The sequence below is a fragment of the Anticarsia gemmatalis genome, chromosome 9, assembly GCF_050436995.1.
Source record: "Anticarsia gemmatalis isolate Benzon Research Colony breed Stoneville strain chromosome 9, ilAntGemm2 primary, whole genome shotgun sequence".
In the NCBI taxonomy this organism is placed as follows: domain Eukaryota; kingdom Metazoa; phylum Arthropoda; class Insecta; order Lepidoptera; family Erebidae; genus Anticarsia; species Anticarsia gemmatalis.
Window position 1 is genome coordinate 5,744,597 of NC_134753.1, and position 14,995 is coordinate 5,759,591.

Genomic DNA, 14,995 nt, shown 5'->3' on the forward strand with positions numbered 1-14,995 from the left:
TCGAAAACGGACTTCAATTAATCAAATATGTAAGAATATCCCGCTTATTATTAAAAATTAATAGATTCATATATTTTTGTTTTTCTTTTTAGAAAATAATAGATTTATATATTTTGATGAATATAAACAATATAGGAATAAAACCAATCATAGTTTACTTCATGTTTTCATGGCTTTAGGCATATCTTTAGGTTAAAAAATGCCAAAGTCACTCAATGAGCTCTGGAAACTGCTGCGCTCGGAATTTTTCTACGTGATAAAATACGGAACAAGGAAAAAGAAGCACGTTACCCCATAGTTAGCAAGTTGAAGGGGCAATAAGCAGGCGATATAGTGCGCATAACTGATAAGCGTTGGGAGAGAAGGTTCTCGAGGGGCGAGCCGCTGTGGAGAAATCAGCGTATAAGAGTGCCATGATATGGTAGATTTACCATTACAATATTTAAACGCGTGATTTGAAAAAAATAGCAGTTTGTAACCCCGTTTTAAGTTATGATGAGGAATCATTTTCTATTTTTGAATTGTTTAAGGCATTCCTATCGAGATTTTAAGCGTAATGTGTCTTGTCTAATGATAATATTCACATCTACTTAATATTATTTGTTATCCTACTGAAAGAGAATGTACAATTTCAAGGGCTTCCGCAATAAAGAGACATGAAATTAATGGAAGCTAGACAGAGCAATAGCTTTTTCTTAAACTCTAATTATTTTCATGTTTCTTACTTTTTAAAAAACCTCCAAAAGTTATTGTTGGTCGTTATTCATCTTAGTAATAAGTGTCAAAATGATTTATTTCTTGCTTACTTATTGGGGCGAGAAACGTTTTCCATTTTATTATTTTCTTTTGCGTGGATTTTAGGGTCCTGTAACCAAACATTCTCCTGAATCCACATTTGTCTGTAACTCTTATTACTTATCTATACTAATATTATAAAGCTGAAGAGTTTGTTTGTTTGTTTGTTTGAACGCGCTAATCTCGGGAACTACTGGTCCGATTTGAAAAATTCTTGCAGTGTTAGATAGCCCATTTATAGAGGAAGGCTATAGGCTATACAACATCACGCTACGGTCATTAGGAGCGGAGTAGCAACGAAAAATGTTACAAAAACGGGGAAAATTTTGACCCATTCTCTTAGGTGACGCAAGCGAAGTTGCACGGGTCAGCTAGTCTACTACTATACTTACAGCAAACTTCTCAGATTCTAGTTCTTAGATTTACTACAGTGTTCTACATAATATAATACTGTCACTATGACAGTATTATATTATGTAGAACTTGAACCTTCATAACATAGCACTCTCACAATACACTGAAATAAAACAATATAGGGATCTTGTCAAGCGATGCTTATTTAAAAGATATTTTTCCTAAAAACTTAATGTTACACATGCATCTATTTAATGACAAAAATTGGCAGTTATTTATCTAATATACTTTTGATTTTCATGTAATTCGCGTCACATTAATTCTAAAGACTTATAAATCAATGTTCCTAATCTGCTGCCATCAATACTAAAGCCATGCTTTGTCCCATTATAAGGAATATTTATTTCCGACTCCTATTCAGAGCTCTTTGTATGGCTACCTAAGGTATAAGGAAGTAAAAGAATATTTATTATTGGTAATTGCTTTTATAAGTCGCGTCAATGTGAAGTGATTTGATTATTGGATTTCCAATGCCAATAAATACTTAGTCATTGAGTTTAATTAATTTACATTACATAGCCTGGTGCTATTTTCACATTTAAAAATAAATCGAGTATTATAATAAACAATCAGTCGAATACCTAAAACTTCCACAGTAACATTAGTCCATTAGTTTGACTCAATTTTTTTTCTTTTTCTTTCTTCTCTTGATTTACTAAATAATCAGTCTCGTCGGGATGATCAGTCAAACACTACCGCGTAATTCAGCTAAAGAATCGTATATATTTGAATATAAATAAGCGTCACTTACATATAATAATATGTACTTCTTTGTTTCCTCGTACCATAACAGGGAGTAAAGAGTAGTTCTATTTATAGCTCAACTATAGGAAAATCTCCACATCACAATATTCACGTTAATTACTTAAGTAAAACATGTCGGACGTTCGATATTAAGGAAACTCGGTCACTAATATTACATTATTATTACGAGAAAATGTTCCTTGCATGTCCCAAATTCACATAAACATGTAATCATCTTTGATACATGAGATAAACAAACCATTATGGTCCTTGGGAAAGAAAAATATTGTTATATAGACAAGATGAATGAATTTCGTTATATCAACAAGAATAACTTTAAAAATATATATTCCATTTACTTTTATTAAATGTTGGAACAACACTGCAGGCAAGCACTTCTTAAATCTGCTGAGTTTTGATACAAGTTAAAAAAAAACAAGTAGAAAAGAGATGACTATTGATAGTTTGCGAAAATATTTCACATTTACTATTTACAATAGATAGTAAAGTAATTATCGCGCTTAATCCTTTCATCTATGGCGCCGTATAAAGTGTAGTGCACCGTCACAGCTTCGTCTGAGCGCTTTAAGAGCTTATCCGTTCAGTAGTCGGCTGTAAGGACCATCTGCTACCAGCATTTATCAAACAAAAAACCAGTCTTTTGATTGTAAATTTAAGTTCTAATTGCAGAAAGCGACTACGTGGTGCAGTTACGGAACAGTTCTTTTAATCTGGAATTTTCTTGAATAAATGTGTGTAATAACGTTAAAACTTCGTTTATTTCTTAAGATTTTTTATTAAGCAAGGTTTTTTCGGTCGTTAATTTCAAAGGTACTGATATAATTACATGAAATCCTACTACAATCGCGTACTAAAAACAATTATTTCGGTAGCTTTCCTTTATTATTATCAAGGGGTTTTGTGTTGGTCTAATAATATACACGAAGGCGTAAGGCTACACCCACATTTTGTCTTTATACTCATTTGATTCGTGTTAGAGGACGTGCTTATTGCTAAAGTTCTTTACATTATTATTTACAATGGGTTAACATTATTCGTATGACTGGTAAATACTCATCCGCATTTCCACTAAATTATTATCACATTACCTTATATCGGTGTTCGATAAACACAAGTAATTTTAATGCAGATTTAATAAATTTTTATATTATGCGTGCTTATTATTTCCCACCAAAAAAAATAAAAACGAAGGAAGGGGCCAGACCAAAGTTAGTCAAACGATGTCGTTTATTCTCAAACTATTTTATAACGTAAACATGTGTTGGTACATAAGTAATAACATGACATCACTATGGGTAATTGTTGAGTTCATAGGTTGCCTATAGCGTCCAGCCGGCTAGGTCGTTGGTCGGGGGCGCGCCCACACTGTGGTCCCACACCCAGCAACACGAACAATTACTTAATATTACCCATGTGACAATGTTCGTTTTTGTATTTCAGACTATCATTAGTTTGCATCAATTTTAAATTCCAATCTGCCTTTATGGTATACTAGCTGATCCGCGCAACTTCCCTTACGTCATATAAGATAGATGATCAAAAAACAATCAAACAAACAAACTCTTCAGCTTTATAATTTTAGTATATGTAGATGTGGCAGTATACGACTGTTGATCACGAGGTCTCGCGGCGGATTACATTCGGGCTTTTGGTATTTTCTAATCTATATTACTTAGAATATTTTAAAATATTAGCCCGGTGCTTCGCACTTGCTCGGCTGGCAGTAGGCTCATCCCTATTCGTGATACTAATGTGTGTGTATTTAATTTTATTTATGAATACTTAGAAACAGGACAATGGACTTAGAAAATACAATTCTTATGTTTTATACACCTTTGTTGAAGTTATATAGCCATCAGATCATTTCAAGGGTTTCCAGTGTTGTTATTTACACATTATTTTATGTGGCTCTCCCAGAAATATTCGTCGTTTCCAAGTATTTATAAGTCACATTAAACGCAGAAGCATAAATTAATAAAAATCGTCTTTATTTCCAGTGAGGTCGGAGGGTGAACCAGAACCAACCCTTCACATCATGGCCAGATCCAACGTCTACGAGGTCAATGACACTAAAGCAATCTTTTGTAAAGGACAAAATATTGTAGAGGTGGGTGTTTCTTAATTATTGCACTATTGCACTACAACTGTATTTTTTAAAGTCACAAGATTCTAGATTTGTTTAACGAAATAAAGGTAGTGGTTAAAAATAATAATTAGAGCTGCGAAAGGTCAACAAAGTAGATAAGAAATAAAATTCGTGGCCAAAACATGACAATACCTTGGATGACATCCCTAATAGATAGAACATAAATAAATATCTACTTCTATAAAAAGTTACTAATATGTTATGATATACATAAGGGAAATATCATTCAACGTTCTCCCAGAATAAAGTACAGTTCCGTTACAGGAAACTTGAGAGAGATGGATGACTCTCACATTGCAAAAGTGCTTCAAAACTCCACACTTAACATTGTACATGTCTGGTTTCAGCCAATCCAGTGGTACTCTCCTACGGGCAAGCTAATTGAGGAGAGATCAGCCAGGAATAAGAGAATCTTCGTAGAACGGAAGAACGAAACCGATGGCGTCCTCGTGCCTCTTATCATTCATCAAATCATGATATCTGATGGAGGCAACTGGACATGCAAGTCGGGAAACCTGAGCGAAACTAGGGAATTTATTGTGGGAGGTGCGTATGTTGTAATTAAAGATCATTTTATAACACATCCATTTCTATTAACATCCATAGATTTCACTGTATTTTCTACTCATCAAAATGTTTAATTTATGCCTATTCATCCTGTTGACTTTCATTGGTCGAGAAACTGAATGCTTAAAGAAGTTACTTAAAACTATTTTCAGAAAAAGTCAAACTGTATGACCGGAACGTGTCTATGGAAGGCGAAGAGGGTAAATCTGTAAAGTTGAGTTGTGAAGCTAAAGGCATTCCCACACCCGTCGTCGTCTGGTACAAGGAAAAACAGCAAATTAAAGGTAAGTGCTTCCTCTAACTCACAATGTAAAAATCCTCAGGAGATACCCCGCATTTATGAAACCATTTTGCAAAACCTGTACACCCATTTTGGTAAACAAAGTAAATTGAAAGAGATTTATGTTTAAAAGTGTGATTAAATGTATATTTAGGGCTTGTTTTGGTTTTGTATGTTTTTTTTTGTACAAAAACTAATATATTATTCATCCATGATTTAAATTACACTAGCGAAGTAATTCACACTTTATCATCTTCTACTCTCGCAAAAATCAAAACTTTAAATCCTAATTTCTTTAATCTTTGAGTTAAAAATATAACATTATCTTAAACAATTTGCAGATAAGGAAGAACCTAAAAAGTACTCCATCAAGGCAGACCATACGCTAGAGATTAAGAAATTGAACCACGCTGACGTTGGCCTGTACACATGCAAAGTGAGACAGAAGGCGCTGTCACATTACACCGACAAGACTGTTCAACTAACTGTACAACGTAAGTATTATACTGATACTGCTATAGCCAGTTGCGCTCACCGGTCAGTAAACGATCTGTGGGTTAAGCAACCGTTGGCGCGGTCATTCCATAGATGGGTGACCGCATAGTGGTATTTGAACTAGGCGTCTCCGTGCTTTCGGATTAAGATAACAGTCGTTAAGCCACGTAAAAGGCCTTCGGGCGGCTTGAACAACTTTGACACTAGGTTGACCACTAACCATACGATAAGAAAAAGAAGACTGCAAGTCTGTCACTAGCCACCATCCCACCATACTTGCATGAATTTTTCTGACCACTAAGTGTCTGATCGTCAGAAATTTACTTCTGCGATACATAATTTGATTTTAGCTTAAGTCTATATTATTTACGTTTATATCTCCAGAGCGGATATTGGTTCCCACTGTATGGCAAATAATCGTAATAAATCTCAGCGCTGCTCATAATATATGTGAAAAGTAAACGAGTTGTTTTCAATCTGATGAAATATTTGTAAGGGCAATGAAAACATTATTTTCTGCAGATGTGTACACTGATATTTGTAACTAATTATATTTCAGATAAACCAATAATTACAACTCAAATAATAGATCCTAGCCAAAAATATAAGACTGAAGAAGTTTACGCCATTTTAAACGATACGTAAGTACTATTCACACTAACTTAGACCATAATAATTATATCAGTTTTGTAATTTTGTAAACAACATTCCGATTTATCATTCAGATATTGTTTATTTATCATTCAGATATTGTTTAAGGTTGTATCTTGCTCATCGTTTTTTTGTGTTTTTTATTGACAGTAAGAACATCACGTGCAGCGCTATCGCAAACCCTCCCCCAATGTACAGGTGGTTCAGGAGGCGTGAGAACTTCTACGATGAACCTATCACCGACCCAGACACTGTAAGTATTCTCGTCACTAGTTCTACCTTGATAAGGCAAAAATATAAACACAAAATGTGTTTCTAGATCCTCTACAACTTTTAGAACCGAATAAAGAAACATTATTTTGCTTTCGAGACCATTTATGAGTAGATTCTTATCTTGTCAAATGATAATTAACAACAAAGATAATTCATATACAAAATAAACGGGTCGTAAATCTTTTTATTCTGATCGTATTGCAGGCCGTACATTCGGAAGACGGTACTAGTTCTGTGCTGGTTTTGAGGCTGTACAACGAGAGCTACTTTGGCGAGTACAAGTGCACGGTCAACAACACGAGAGGAGCTGAGTCCGTCATCTTCCACGTCAGTCCTGGATCGAGGCCCGACCCCCCTGACTCTGTGAGTATCTTTATAAACTACTAGCTGACCCGCGCAACTTCGCTTGCGTCACGTAAGAGAGAATTTTCCCCGTTTTTGTAACATTGTTCGTTGCTACTCAGCTTCTAATCGCCGTAGCGTGAAGTTATATAGCCTAAAGCCTTCCTCGATAAATGGGCTATCTAACACTAAAAGAATTTTTCATATCAGACCCGTAGTTCCTGAGATTAGCGCGTTCAAACAAACAAACAAACAAACAAACTCTTCAGCTTTATAATATTAGTATAGATTCAACGTCTTTCGTACAAAGTTGCAGTGGTGAAAATGTGGAGTTCCAAAGCTATCGTCGTTCGATAAGCTAAACTCAAAAATATAGGATTATTCAAAGGAGAATCACTTCAAAAACTTTGCAGTAAATCACTATGTACTACCATCCATCTTCCGAATTATCCTTAAATGTCACCTACCTATCCTTTTTTAATTGACAACGATATTTAAAGTAATGCCTGCATAATTTCTACGATTTCATAAATTCTTCTGCGGTTTTCAGGTGTCTTTGTACTCGGCCAACGTCACTGAGCTTACATTCAACGTGTCCTGCTCAACTTGCACCTTCCCTAAACAAGATGAAATCAGTTCCGACCCCAAAACTATTCTTGGTAAGTATAAAATTAATATAGTCATATTATGGCAAACTGTATCATACTGCATTGTAGCTATTTATTATAAATGCTGTCCTTATTATATATTATACAGAAGTTTATTTCAGACCAATCTTGAATTAATTATATGTACAGTAATAAAATTTCGCTCTAAAGCATCTGTAACAAATGTTGTCGTATTCCAGGATACTCGTTCCAGTTAGTTTCCTTGCAAGAAGGTTACGAAGCCGACTGGTCTGCCGCCATGATGTTCGAAGTTGATCACGTTTATAACCGTAAGTTTATGATTTTATTTTTTAAATAATTTGTGTCGTATTTTAGTGGCATTCAGAATTGCCAAAAATAAAAGGTATTTTGAGACCAATTAATGGATTTAAGTCTCATCTAATAAAAAATAAAGGAATGATATCAAAACCTATTTTGTTTAATATGGGATGTGAATAGGTCTTTTGGGTGGCGTTAATTGTTTACGTAGTAATCATATTTGAATACTTAGAACAAGGTTCCCCTACCTTTTCTTAGTCCGGGACCACTTTTATATTATTCTTGTTAGCAGTGGCTATGTAAGTATATTAAAAATAAAGTGTAATATTATCATCCTGAAAATTTAAAATTTATGATCATTCGCGGACCATATTTTGACCACTGGTTGGGAACCACTGACTTAGATTAAACAAGAATTTCGTTATCATAATCGTTATTTTAAACGTTACTATTTATTTCTTACAGAGACCACGTACACAGTGGGCCCGCTATACAACGACACGAAATACCACGCTCAAGTCCGCACTCGTAACGCGGCCGGTTACTCGGACTGGGTGGACATTCCCGGAGAGATAGCAACCACGGCTCATGCCATCAAGCTGACTGCAACAATATTCGTCATTCTGGCTGCCATTTCATTTGTACATCTTTACTAAGCTCCGAGCTTCGTAATGACGTGGGGATACACTTTTTGTTGGAGTTTATTAACAGTAAAACCAACCGACAGTTTTATTTTAATTTGATTCACACGAATCGAATTTCTTATACGACATATAAAATTTTATTTTAAAAGATCATAATCAATGATTTATGTTTGCTTGTTTTTCTCAGCTTGTAATAAAACAGCGTACCATCGATGCCAAATATTTAGCCAAATCATTCCATTTTACGTGTTATTTTTAAACTAGTTTTAAGGAATATTTTATCCCCATGACATTCCAAAGTAAGTGTAGATAGATAATATATAATTTAAACAAAATAATTGTCTATTATTGAAGTTTTAAATAATTAAGTGTTCAATTCTCTTACCGAGTATATAAATAGCCTGACAATGTACTTTTACGTAGTTAAACATGTACCTAACCTTGTTAACTAAATAAAAAAATACGGATTTGAGTGTAATTTAATGCAAGATGAAGGATTTGCAACTTTCACAAATGTTTTATAACGTTGTTACACCTTTTATTTATTCGAAGACACAATTATGCTTAATTACTGATAGATGGCACGCTTTCAACATCTTCTCTGTTATATTTTCGTAAACGTGCTATTTAGTGTTCATTATAGCTAAAGCACGAAGTTTAGTATTGACACGTATCACATAACACATCCTATTTTTAATTGAGTATTTTGATGACTATGTAACATTGAGACAATATAAGTTATTATCGAGGATCACCACACAATTGCAGTAATCCTTAAAAATAAGAGTAAAGCTTTTTATTCCTTGGACCAGTAAATTGAAGTTTTACATTGATTTATTTAGCTCGACTGTATAATAAATATAAGAACGTTAAACGTTTTTGTAGGGGAATGTTATGTAACAACGTAGGATTATTTTACGTAATTTATTGTCAGAAGTCTATGAAAATAAATATATATTGCAGCGTTATAGTTGTACGTTCATTTGTACAATAATAATACTCGCTAACAGTCAGTTAACTCTCACTTTTTGTAAATATACACGTTTATTATTATTATTTAGCTCCGCATTACTTAATAAAGTAGTGTTTAAGTTATTGCATGTGTAAAGATGTTTAAAAGTGTTTTGAAAACCAATCTTTGGATTATGAAAACTGGGACGATAATGCTTGCCTACAATTTGTAGTAACACTTGTCAAAGTGAGGTCCACTGATGTAGAAAAGTAGGCAAGTCTTAGACCAATGTCCAATCCAATATGTTCTAATCCAGGGACAAGGTCCTTCAATGGTACTTGCATAATTACGCGTAAGTAGCTGGAACTGATAATGCACTTATGTATGAGTAGAAGATACTGTTAGAAATACTTTAAGTTATTATCGTTGGGTTCTAGACTAAGATTAATTTTAAATGTTGACGTAATTAAATCCTTAACATTATAAACTATGACAATATTTATGCAGGTACTATTTTATTCTGAAAATTTGTTACAATTTACTTTTCGACTTTTGCATTTCATCAATCGAATTCTAAAAAAACCAAAATCGGTCAATTTTTGTAAATCTATAAGTCACATTCTACCACGTTCTTGCAGGAAGACTGATTAATTATTCTATTGTATATTGTTTCCCTTTGTATCGCTTTCTTAGGTAAAACATAGATAGGTTTACCTTATGGGAGCCAGAGATGTTCAATTGACATTATCAATCTTTGAGATTGGTTGTACAAAAACGTCAATGAAATATTGATAAGAGTATTGACAATCACAATTGAGGTTTTCTCGCTCCCGAGACAATGTTACGAGCAAGTAACGTCGGCTGTTTATTGCAAAATTAGCTTAAGAAGCTTCGTATCACTAAAGTTGGGCTTTTGTAAGCCTCCTACGATATGCATGTTCACTTAAGTGGACAAAATGTAACGTTTACATAAAATTTATAAGTAGTTGAAAAAAATGATTGTTTTATAAAATGTTTATTGCCGTTTGTAACACAAAATGTACACGATCAGGTATTTCTACTGTGTACATACATAATATTGTCGGCTGATGAGTTTAATATACACTACTGTTATGTTAATTACACTGGTGTTTCTGCCTCTAATAAAAATGGTTTATAAACATTGTACATTTTATTTGGCAACCTTATGACTTATTCAATTTAGGAATGGTAGTAATACCTTTTTTGAAACTAGCTCTAGGAATTCGTTGATACTCAAATATGTGTATTCGAGTTTAAAAACCTTTTAGCTTCTTTAATCCGTGGAAACCGAAAAAGAGCGAAATGCGACTAAGCTAATATACAAAATATTATAATTGTTCTCTTTCTTAGAGAGTAAAAATTTTTGATTAAAAACCCTTTCTTAGAAATGAAACAATAACTCAAAAAAATTTACACCCAACGTCTCAATAAAGAAATCTTTTGTTATAACTATTTTAATGCCAATGCAATATTTGTGTTAAAAAACCTTCATAGATAACGAGCATATTTACGATACAGAGATAATATACGAGATGAACAACATAGCATCGATTATAATAGACCATACACGTCTTAGTACACTTATACATAAACGCCAATAATTGATGGAATTAGACCATGTTATGGGTGCCATTAATTGCTACTGCACGTTTCAACATTTATGTCAAGGGATGACAACGAATGGTATGCAAATCAATTGAAATCTTTCATATATTAGCGCTAAATACATAAAAAATATTAAATAAATAATATTGGTCTCGTTTTTACATGTTTTTTAGATCATTATGCAGTGATAAAGACTTATGCGATAGAGAAGTTACAAAAATTCTACTCGCCTACTACAAGTTATCTATAATATTATAAAGCTAAAAAGTTTGTTTGTTTAAACGCGCTAATCTCAGGAACTACTGGTTGGAATTGAGAAATTAGTTTTGTGTTGAATAGACCATACCGAGTATTATGTATTAATAAAATACGAGCATTACGTGTTTGATATATTTATTGACAGAGAATGCCAAATCGTTATATGATTAATATATGGCATCTACCATAGAGTAGAAGGAGTTTAGGTGGAGTTTAGGTTCACCACATTTCTCCCCTCCTAACCTCTTAGCTGTTCTGCTGAATATAAGATGCAGCCAACACCTGGTTGAGGTGTCGGCGCCAGACATCGCCGTTGTCGGTGCGGATCTCATAATGAAGTCGGCCTAGACGTCTTGTGATAGTACCAAACTGCCAATGGTGCTTAGCACTCGTGTAGTCACGGGCCTGTACTCGTTCGCCGACTTCCAACTGTCTGACCTTGATCTCTTGATGTTTTGATGTAGTTTTTTTATGGGTGTTTCTAAACATGCAGTGTAATGCTGTTCGAACTTCTCTTCCAAACATTAACTGATAAGGTGTCTGACCATTCAAGTTTGGTGTCCGTCTGAGGCGAGTTTTTACCATGACAAGTTTCTCTTGAAGATTACCCCTTTCTCCCTCTAAGCTTCGTAAGATTCTCTTGACTGTTTGTACGTATCGTTCAGCTTGTCCATTGGTTGCAGGGTGGTATGGAGCAGAGGTTTTGTGCGAAATCATACAGTCTTTTAGAAATTTTTCGAACTCTCCCGATACGAATTGTCGGCCATTGTCTGAGACAAGGAGTAGAGGTGTTCCATAGGTGCAAAATAGTTCTTTCAATTTTTGGATGCACCAAGAGCTGTAATCTGCATTTGAGTTGTTAGGCGAAGTTCTGTATTCAATGTTGTAGTCAAATCCAGATAAGAAATGAGCGTAGTGGAATAATCGCATTGTACTCATTGCTGGTAACGTTTGATGTGGGTGGAAAATTATTGTCAGTGGTTTATGGTCTGTCACTAGGATAAATTTTCTACCGTAACAATAATAAAAGAACTTCTTCAATCCCCAGTATATGGCAGTAGCTTCTTTGTCAATTTGGCTGTACTTCTTCTCGCTATCCGATAGTGTTCTGGAAGCGAATGCTATCGGTCTTTCTGATCCATCTGGGAGTCTATGTGATAGTACTGCTCCGATTCCCAGTGGAGATGCGTCTGTTGCAAGAACCAAGGGCCTCTTGGGATCAAAATGTATAAGTACTCTTTCGCTTAGAATTTCTTTTTTAATGTGTATAAAGCTCTGTTCGCATTCTGTAGACCATCGAAAACTAGATTCTTTCTTGAGTAAGTTGTTCAGTGGATTCGTGATCGATGATAGGTTGGGTATAAATTTGTTGTAAAAATTTGCCATTCCAAGAAATGTCCTCAATTCTGCGGTGTTGACTGGGCGTTCTGTTTTAATTATTGCGTTAATCTTTTCTCTGTTTTTGTGTAGACCTTCTTTGTCGATAGTGTGTCCCAAATAGTCGATGCTTGTTTTGAAAAAGTGGCACTTATTTTTGTTTACTCGTAGGTTACTTTCTTTTAGTTTGTCTAACACGAGCTTAAGTCTCTGTAGTAATTGTTCTTTGTTGATGCCTTGAATGATGATGTCATCAAAGAAACATTTTACACCTTCGAGATCTTGAAGGAGTTTATCCATAAATTTCTGCCAAAGGCTCGGCGCGACCTTAACGCCGAACATTAGGCGGTTCACCTTAAAAGTGCCTCGATGCGTACTTAGTGTTTGTAGCATTGCGCTTTCTTCATCCATTGTCATGTTGAGATATGCCTGGGTGATGTCGAGTGTACAGAATAGTTTACCTCCGTTCATCTCTGCAAATATATCTTCTATCATAGGTATTGGATATTGTTCATCTTGTATGACTTTATTTAGTGTAACTTTATAATCAGCGCACAATCGGATACTCCCATTCGGTTTGACAACTGGTACCACTGGAGTACCCCAATCAGAGTGGTCGACTTTCGTGATGACACCCTGTTTGCATAGTCGCTCGATCTCTTCATCCACTTTGGTTTTTAAAGCGTACGGTATTCTACGTGGTTTGATAAAAATTGGTCTTGTGTTTTCTTGTAGATTTAGGTGTCCTCTGTAATTGGGTATTTCGCCTAAGTCGGATCGAAATACTGATGTCTTGTAAAGTTCCAAAAGCTGGTCTAATTCTAGATTTTCTGATTGCTGTAAAGTTTTTATATCTGCTAAATTTAGAGTTTCGAGTTCTTTCATCCAACTCCGGCCAAAAACGGGGTCAACGTTGTTGTTGATGATGTATAATTTACCGTGGAATTCTTTTCCTTGGCATCTGCATTGAACGTATGCAACACCTGCAGGTTCGATTACTTCGCCGGTATATGTTTTGAGTTTTATATTAGTTTTAAAGATTCTTTTGCCGATTTTCAATTTTCTGTAGTCTCGTAATGACATAGAAGTAAGTGTGGCTCCAGTGTCAAATTCCATTTTCATCTTAGCATGTTCAATGTGTACCGTTATCATGTATTTTTCGGATGTTTCACCAGATATAACATTAATATCATTCCATTCATCATCATCGCTTATCGCTGAGTCGTTTAATTGATTTATATCCGGTGTAGTCTTACTGGGCTTCGCATCTGAGCGCCGTTGTAGACACACACTAGCTAAGTGTCCGACCTTCTTGCATTTATAGCATGTTATGTTTATAGCGCTACATTTCTTGGTTTCGTGATTTAAACCACAGCGGAAACATTTCCCTTTTAAATCTCTTGGTGTGATTCCTCTAAAAGGAGATTTTTTTGAATTATTGTAGGAATCAGTGGAAATTTTATTGATATTGTCACTACTTGGTTGTTCATTCGGAAGCATTGATGTATTTTCTGCTTTACTCATTTCAATAGATGTTGCAATCTGTGTCAGGTGTTTAAATGTACATACTGTTCGGTCTTGTAAAATTTTTGTACGTGCGTCGCTATCTTTCAATCCTCTTATGAGTTGAAGAGATAAAAAGCTTTCTGAAATGTTTTTCTGGCAGTGTTGACATTTAAATTCGCAGTTGGTAGTGAGCTTTTTTAAATCTGCGGCGTATTGCGCTACTGTTTCATCCGATTTTTGAGTTCTCGATATAAATTTATGTTGTAGAACCCATTTGCTAGGTTTTGGGTCTAAGTAGTCGTCAAGTGTTTCAGTAATTTCGTTAAATGTCTTATTCAATGGTTCGTCTGGTGCTATTAAATCACATAATTTTTCATGGAGTTCTGGTGATAATGTAGACAGAAGAATATTTGTCTTCATGAGGGGCTCAGTAATTTCATTAAGTCTAAAGTACACTTCCAGACGTTTTTTAAAGTTATTGAACGTTTCTGATTCATGTAAAGGATTAAATTGTATTTTTGGTATAATCTTATGGTATTGGTATATTCTATGTTGGTCTTCCTGTCGCTGACCTTGAATAATGGTTTTTTTTTGTTAAAAGTTTTGATACTAAAATAGTGTGAAGTTCTTCGAATTCGTAGCCGTAATTTTGTTCGTGTAAATACGCTGTTTCATCGTTATCATCTATGGTTTTGTTTTCTATCTTCTCTTGTAACTCTCGCAGTGCTGTTATGGTGTCCTTCAAGGCTGCGGAGCGAGCGGTGATGTCCTCGTCAGACATCGTCGCCCTCTGCTCGATGTAGGTATCGAGTCTGGTGAGCATCCCACGTAGGGTGCTCCGTTTTTTACGTAGCTTTTCCATTTAGGTTCAGTTTTTCCTCGTCGCCAATATTATGTATTAATAAAATACGAGCATTACGTGTTTGATATATTTATTGACAGAGAATGCCAAATCGTTATATGATTAATATATGGCAT

At 34.8% G+C, this 14,995-nt stretch overlaps 1 protein-coding gene across 1 annotated transcript in view; it reads left to right on the forward strand.

The window, feature by feature from the left end:
• The window catches only part of LOC142975552 (limbic system-associated membrane protein-like), a 122,457-nt gene extending 112,045 nt beyond the window's left edge, over positions 1-10,412 (forward strand). The window contains exons 2-11 of the mRNA XM_076118478.1: positions 3,972-4,081; positions 4,468-4,666; positions 4,840-4,971; positions 5,309-5,461; positions 6,022-6,103; positions 6,264-6,366; positions 6,591-6,749; positions 7,279-7,387; positions 7,576-7,665; positions 8,120-10,412. Of these exons, the coding sequence (XP_075974593.1) occupies positions 3,972-4,081; positions 4,468-4,666; positions 4,840-4,971; positions 5,309-5,461; positions 6,022-6,103; positions 6,264-6,366; positions 6,591-6,749; positions 7,279-7,387; positions 7,576-7,665; positions 8,120-8,310 (1,328 nt within the window). The 3' untranslated portion in view covers positions 8,311-10,412. The remainder of the gene's footprint in view (positions 1-3,971; positions 4,082-4,467; positions 4,667-4,839; positions 4,972-5,308; positions 5,462-6,021; positions 6,104-6,263; positions 6,367-6,590; positions 6,750-7,278; positions 7,388-7,575; positions 7,666-8,119) is intronic.
• The last annotated feature ends 4,583 nt before the right edge of the window (positions 10,413-14,995 follow it).